General features: G+C 38.9%; 2 protein-coding genes across 2 annotated transcripts in view; one reads left to right on the plus strand and one right to left on the minus strand.

Moving 5' to 3' along the window:
• The first annotated feature begins 639 nt into the window (after window positions 1-639).
• LOC137979564 (zinc phosphodiesterase ELAC protein 1-like) lies at window positions 640-3,724 on the plus strand. The gene is made up of 3 exons (XM_068826844.1): window positions 640-1,110; window positions 1,984-2,484; window positions 2,913-3,724. The coding sequence occupies exons 1-3, from the start codon at window positions 738-740 to the stop codon at window positions 3,125-3,127; spliced, it is 1,089 nt and encodes a 362-aa protein (XP_068682945.1). The 5' UTR covers window positions 640-737; the 3' UTR covers window positions 3,128-3,724.
• Window positions 3,725-5,612: 1,888 nt separating this feature from the next.
• Window positions 5,613-7,500, minus strand: part of LOC137979563 (uncharacterized) — a 2,104-nt gene continuing 216 nt past the window's right edge. Inside the window, exon 1 of the mRNA XM_068826843.1 lies at window positions 5,613-7,500. This exon is cut by the window's right edge and continues 216 nt beyond it. Within this exon, the coding sequence (XP_068682944.1) occupies window positions 6,448-7,500 (1,053 nt within the window). The 3' untranslated portion in view covers window positions 5,613-6,447.

Consider the following 7,500-nt stretch of genomic DNA (forward strand, 5'->3'; position numbering starts at 1 on the left):
GTACGAGCACCTTAAGTAGTACAAGCACCTCAAGTAATAGAAGCACCTCAAATAATAGAAGCACCTCAAGTAGTATGAGCACCTTAAGTAGTACAAGCACCTCACGTAGTACAAGCACGTCAAGTAGTACAAGCACGTCAAGTAGTACAAGCACCTCAAGTAATACAAGCACCTCAAGTAGTACAAGCGCCTGAAGTAATAGCAGCACCTCAAGTAGTACAAGCACCTCGAGTAGTACAAGCACGTCAAGTAGTACAAGCACCTTAAGTAGTACAAGCACCTGAATAATAGAAGCACCTCAAGTAATACAAGCACCTCAAGTAGTACGAGCACCTTAAGTAGTACAAGCACCTCAAGTAATAGAAGCACCTCAAGTAATACAAGCACCTCAAGTAGTATGAGCACCTTAAGTAGTACAAGCACCTCAAGTATTAGAAGCGCCTCAAGTAGTACGAGGAGCTGAAGTCATAGAAGCAGTTCAAGTATTAGAAGGGCGTCAAGAAGTAGTAGAAGCGCATCGAGTAATGTAAGCACCCCAAGTAGTATAAGAAAGGAGAGTAAGCTGGGCACTAATGTTAGATATGCCTTATGTTAGATATGCCTTATAAGGAATATTTATATAGGGAGACTATATGGGCCCTAGCATGGATTATATGCCGGCAGAAAACACAACTGTGAAAATGACACTGAAGAAAGCAGTTGAATTTTTATCGGACAAAAAATACAATCTGTAAGAAATGGAGCTCCATTTTTTGGGCACTGGATCATGTTACCCTTCTCCGGACAGAGGAGCGTCTTGCATTATTCTAAGGCACGAATCGGGCTGTTGGATGTTTGATTGCGGCGAAGGGAGTCAAATTCAACTCATGAAAAGTTGTATTAAGCCAGGAAAAATAAATAAGATTTTTATAACTCATCTTCATGGAGATCATCTGTTTGGTCTACCTGGCCTACTTTGCACCATTGGATTAAATTGTTCGGAATGCAGGCAGCCCATGGAAATATATGGACCTGTTGGTCTAAGGAAATATATGAGAGTGTGTTTGGAATTGTCACAATCACAGCTAGGATTTAGTTACTCTGTACATGAACTTAAGTGTTCAAATTCAGGTACGAAAAAGAAAACACTTGGTTGTCTTATTACATGTATAGCCATTTTGAAAGACAGTTTTGATGAAACTAGAAAAATTGCCCGATTATGTTGATGTATTATTTGAAGTGTGGGTCACAGATTAAAGGAAGAAGGGATCCTCTCACTTATCTGGACAGTTTAAAGGGGCTAGGTCACGCAATGTCAGGCAATTTCAGCACTGATCAAATGGTCATAGAATTAACCTAAATATCAAAATAACTGTTCAAAACTATAGAAGAACTCTAACAAAACACAGGGAAGCCAAGAAAGGACATGGATGGACAAAACTGGAGAAGATTGAAATGGATTGAATTTGGGTAAATTTGAAAAATGTCGGCCCACCTTTTTTCAAATTTATATCAGTCTATATCAAAATGTCATTTACAAAGCTGGAAAATCATTCTCATTTGTTGTGGCGGTGATTTTGCAAATGAAAGACTCTTGCTCTGCCAATTTGACGTTTAAAGCTCATAATTAACAAAATTAAACAAAATTACCTAAAATAGCATTACCTGGCCCCTTTAAGCAATTATTGTCTCTTATAGATGCATCAAAAATTCAAGTGGCTCCAACAAGATTCGAACCCATAACCTCTGCGATGCTGATGCAATGCTCTACAAACTGATCTATGTCAAGCCACTCAGTTGGGAGCAAGTCAATTTTGTGAGATCATGTTTTTCTGTGAAAGAACTCACAGAAGTTGTGGGTTCGAATCCCATTGAACCCACCTGAGTTTTTCTGGTGTCTATAAGAGACAATTGCATAAACTGTCCAGATAATTTTTGTCTGATTTTTTTGGGATGGTGATGATGATGACTAACACTGATGAAAATGATTTGACATTTTGGCAGAAACTTTTTGTCAAAGCAATATGGCAGATTTTATACCATCTGATTCAGCTACATCAGACAAGCAACATGCAAATGAGACTTGTGGACAAACAATTTTCGAAGATGAGGATGGTTTATGGCAAGTTTGTCAGGAAGGAAATTTAACTGTATTTGCAGCTCCTCTCAAGCATCGCATAATGTGCTTTGGTTATGTAATTCAAGAGAAACAGTTTCCAGGAAAACTTGATCCGTCGCTTTTAAAACAGAGGGGTATCCCTCCTGGACCTTTGTACTCAAAAGTAAAAAATGGTGAAATAATCACGGCTCCTGACGGCAGCCTAGTTACACCCAGTGAGGTGATGGGGCCACCGCGACCAGGTCGTAAAGTTGTCATTCTTGGTGACACTTGTGACTCTTCAATGATTGTGAAAATTGCCGAAAATGCAGATGTAGTAGTTCATGAAGCCACCCTTGAAGATGAACTCAAGGAAACATGCATAGATCATGGTCATTCAACTCCAGGTATGAAGATACATTTTTCCTCTTTGACCTTAATATTTTTTAGTAATAATATTGGGTAATACTTGACATGAAAAGGGAAACTTCCCACAATCAATGCATGGGCCAGTGTGTCAGCTGACAAGTAAAATTATGTGAGCAGTTATAAATAATGTATAATAGTATTATTTTATTTTTGTAATTTTAGATAAATAATTCCCTTAAACCTACACTATTGCACATTCTTTTCACAAGTTAGATTACATTTGTGTCCATTCTAGAGCCCACATTCTCTTTACAAATAGAAGGGCATGCAGGGATTGTCTGGCCCAGTATTTGAATGTATCTCACCTTGCACCCCCATGAGAAAACTTGCCAATTAAATAATAGTATTGCTAAAGGATCTTATTGGTTTTTTGTTTACTTTTTCTTGTTGTTATTGTTATGCACAGAAATGGCTGGGCATTTTGCAACAAGTGTCAATGCCAAGAAACTGGTTCTAACACATTTCAGTCAAAGATATAAGAGAATTGGTGACCCTGTACCAACAAATGTAGAAGAGGATGGGACTGTAAGTAAGCTTGTTAAACAAGCCAAAAAGTCCTTCTCGGGCTGCATTATTGCTGCCGATGACTTCGTGGTCCTTCGGCTTTCGCTGAAGGTCTAACAAGCAGGACACTGGATAGATACTTCAAGAGGCCTTAGGGGGACCATTGCTTGTGACATCATGTTCCTGCTCAACAATCATGTAACAGACCACAGTAACAGTCTATAGAATTAACTGACAATACACTTTCATGGGACTCTGAAGATGACTTAAGATTGTTGAAATATCAAGGCACAAATAATTTAATGTTATTCTTGTTTGACGACTATACTTCTGCCTGCAATCAAATTCATCAAGGTGTGTCATTCCTGAGGTGAAAGCATTTGCATCACTGAAATGATTTTAAGTTTTTTAAAGAGAGATTGTTAATCAAGTTGTAACCTATTTTAGTCAAGTTTTGCCCTAAAGATAATACAATAGTGTTTTTGATAGCTGATATTTGTGTGCTTTTTGATGCCTAGAATACTTGGAATTGCAGCTTCCAGATTTTGTATTTTTGGAGGAAGCATGTTGTCGAACCCCCTTCCAATCCAGAGGGGAAAGTGTAAAGTCCCATTTCCAATCACTGAGCTGCCTTTTAATTCTTGTCAGTATTCTAACACATTCTTGGCCATGGTAACCAGAATTTCTTGGAAATAAATGTGGGTGGTTACAACCAATAATTTGTTACTTGTGATTCCCATGGGTTGATGATTTCCACAAAGCAGAGCTAATGGATGAATGAGTGAGTGAAGCTATTAGTCTCTCCCCTCAGGGCTTTTCATGACTAATTTACAATGTTTTTTTTTTTTTCGGGGGACTTTAGCCAGACTGCTTATTACACAGTTTACAATTTTTATTTTAGGAACAAGAGCTTTGTGTAAAATAATAAGTACTTTTGTGGGTAAAGAATTTTTGCCACATTTCTCTTCCCTCTCTGGGTTTTTAACTTGTTTTGCACTAAGCATAAGGTCCAAGACCGCAGTTGTGGACAATAAACTGACCATTTGCTTTACATCCAATCAAAACAATGAGAGTTGCAATCAGAACCAGAGAAATGATGCAGGTAGGACATGTACACAAAAAATGTGAAGTTGTTGTACGTCTGTTACAATAGTTGTGGTCGCCTTGGTGTATGAGCTGCAAGATGGGTCCTATCTTGTCAAGAGCAAGATGCTCTTTTGATAGTTTCCATGTAGCCGTACAATCATACAATACAATACAATACATACTTAATTGACCACTCCCAATTAAGGGGCTTTTCAGGGCCAGTGAAACACAATCAACAAAATGACAGAACAGAACCACAACAACTGCTGTGAAGAATCCCAACTGGCCGAAGGCAAACCAGTTGGCTATTTGCAAGTGCACCTTAGAAGTTGAACCAGGGACCACCAGGAACAAAATAATAATTAATTCAATGAGTCAGGTCAGAACGGGCCTTACCCGGAAAGCAGTTAGTTTCTTCTACGCTTCCCGAGAGAGAAACCACTGCAAGCAACCGTTAGTTTCTTTGAGTGAGCTACCGTCCAGCACCAAGGACGAATAAATTAAATTTGAACCGGTAAAACGAATTAGTAAACTTGTTTTTGCGCTTTCGCATGTGTTCAGCTACATGTTTACGGCTGGGTTTGGACGAGCCTGCTGTGTAGTGATTCCATATTTTTTCCGTGAAATAAGACGAAGTGATGTCAAATGCATCATTTGGGGCATGACTTACTTCATACATGCTTGATGGAAAACCAAACAGTTGCTTGCAGTGGTTTCTCTCTGGGGAACTGTAAGAGAAACCAACTGCTCGCAGGGTAAACAGGTCTTGAACCCAGGAGCTGCGGATCTCAAGGCAAGCACCTTTAACCACTGGGATGCACTGCCTCCTGTTTTACAGATGGACTACTTAATCTGAGGTCTGATTGTTTTCCAAGGCACTGAGAAAAAAAATCAAAATTGACAGAAATGGCAGTAAGCTTTATATGGATTTTATTTCTACAATGGCTTTATCTATGAATACATTGCTCTAAAATACTTTATAATACAGTCTGACATTACAGCACAACAGGTTACAAGCTCTCAATTTCAAACATTGTAAAAATCATTTGTTAGTGCTTTCTAAACAACAATGATAACAATTAATAATAATAATTATTATTATTGTTATTATTATTATTATCATTATTATTATTATTATTATTATTATTATTATTATACAGTCCAAGTGCATAGATATTCTAGAACTAACGGTTGGTTTCGAATCTAACCTTAAAAACAAATGCAGTACGCAAAAAAGAAAAATACATGAACGTGGTCAAAGACATGAGAAGTAACTACAGATGTGTTAAATTTGTAAACCTTTCCATGAGCTCCCTTGGTGTTCTCTCCAACGAATGCTCTACGTTCTTAGAAGTGATGAATGACATTAACATTGACAAAACGCAACAACACTATATAATCAAAAAAATGATAAGTCTAGCCATTAGAGCAACATATTTTATATTCTGTCGAAGAAATAAGACTTGGGATAGCCCAGACTTAATAAAACTGTAATATATATATATATATATATATATTTTAAATTCAATTGTAAATACAGTATACAAGTATACCACTCAATTTCAAGTAGCCAGTTGTTAATTGCCTATACATACTGAGATTTACAACTGTATTCGAAGACAAATAAAGTTTCCATAATTATTATTATTATTATTATTATTATTATTATTATTATTATTATTATTATTATTATTATTATTATTATTATTATTATTATTATTATTATTATTGGCAGTGCTAATCACCCTTTACTTGCAGTATTACGACAGTCACTGAATTGCAAAAGGGCGCAGCTCACAATATTGGGCTGAAAGCATACAGAGGGGCCTCTGGCTGCCGAGCACAGCACCACTGCTATATGTCAATTAGTTGTGAGTCGATTTTGATGATTGAGGAAAACCGTAGTACCCGGAGAAAAACCCTCGAGTCAGGTTGAGATCGACTGAATCTCAGCCCATATGCAAGCCAGGGCCAGAGTTGAACCCCAGCTCGCAGTGGTGGGAGGCCCGATAGATAACCACTAAGCCACCCTGACCCCCAAACGGATATTATTTCAAATGTATGAAATCTGTTGTTGGTAGCTTTCTGTACAATTTTTTTTAAATTTTGAATAAACCTTTTTATCGATACCGCACCCAGTAATAGCTATTATGGGATTCTCATGGGGGCAAATTGATATGCATTTGCCCCCTGAGAATCCCATAATAGCTACTTGAAACAATGGAATCCAAAATGGCAATTGTATCACTAAAAAGGTCTATTGCTACTCACAAAAATGATCTAAGATGCAACATGTATAAAAATTAATGAACGTAGACAAGAGATGTTCATGACTTAAGTCCTATTGTTCACTATTCCCCAAATGGGAATGGATGCAAGTACAGTCCACCAAAGGCATCTCCATCAAAGTAGTAGACTGGGTACTGGTTATTTGGTTGGCCATTGGGTATCCCTCCAGCACCAACCCAGGTCTCTCTGAATCTGTTTCTTGCTTGCTGTCTGGGATCTCTCGCTATCAGGTTGTAAATCCCATTTCCAATGAGACCTCCCAGTCCCCCTCCAGCAGCCAGTCCACCGGCTGCACCCCAAGGTCCAAAAAAGGACCCAGCAATCACCCCAACAGTCCCCCCCAAGCCTGCACCAATCTGGCCCCCAGGGCTGTAGAGAGCAAGTGACACCCACGTGTATACCACACCAAAAGCGAAGAGAATCATCTCCATTACCTCCCTCAGCAGGTACACAAGGCCAACACCCAATGCTACAACACTATTTGGATTTTCCACTATCAACCGTAAGATAGCAAAAACGGGTGGCAAAACAACTTCCAAGTTGTTGAGATCAGGGTTTAGAACGGTGCTGGTTATGATCAAGAAATTCCTAACATTAAGGATTGCTTCCTCGACCTTCTTTGATTTTTCCTTAAATGTGCCAAACTTCTTCGCATCGTAATACGCTTTTTCCAGTAGGCCGATAAGCGACGTGTAGCCGGTAAACTGACCTTCCTCTGGTACCTCTGAAGTTGTAGGGATGTTGATATTCATCTTTGCCAAAGTGTCTCGAATTGAGTTCTTTAAAACCTGTCGGTGATGTGGGCAGAGGTACAAATCTCTCTTGCGGTTTTTCACAGCTTCCGGGTTTCTGATTCCGCAAGATGGATGGCGACACTGGACATCGGTCGTCATAAAGTTTGGATCGAATTGGGTGAGAGTGATATTTTCGTGCGCTCCAAGGGATTCGGCATTTCTTAAGGGCACTTTAATGTCGAACTTTGTTCCGAACATTTGACGTGCATCACGAAAGCTCGATTTGTATACTTTTGGCGGCGACGATGTAACTTTAAGTGCAGTGCTTAGTTGAGAATACCACGTTTGCATCATTTTCGACATGGGCTGTGGACGCTCCGA

Source organism: Montipora foliosa, chromosome 12, assembly GCF_036669935.1.
Source record: "Montipora foliosa isolate CH-2021 chromosome 12, ASM3666993v2, whole genome shotgun sequence".
In the NCBI taxonomy this organism is placed as follows: Eukaryota; Metazoa; Cnidaria; class Anthozoa; order Scleractinia; family Acroporidae; genus Montipora; species Montipora foliosa.

What these genes read in the sequence shown, in the direction of transcription:
- LOC137979564 (XM_068826844.1), top strand. Translation starts at nt 738, where the DNA reads ATGGAGCTCCATTTTTTGGGCACTGGATCATGTTACCCTTCTCCGGAC. An exon ending in ACTTAAGTGTTCAAATTCAG is followed by an intron (nt 1,111 to 1,983) that starts GTACGAAAAAGA and finishes ACATTTTGGCAG; the next exon opens with AAACTTTTTGTCAAAGCAAT. An exon ending in TCATGGTCATTCAACTCCAG is followed by an intron (nt 2,485 to 2,912) that starts GTATGAAGATAC and finishes TGTTATGCACAG; the next exon opens with AAATGGCTGGGCATTTTGCA.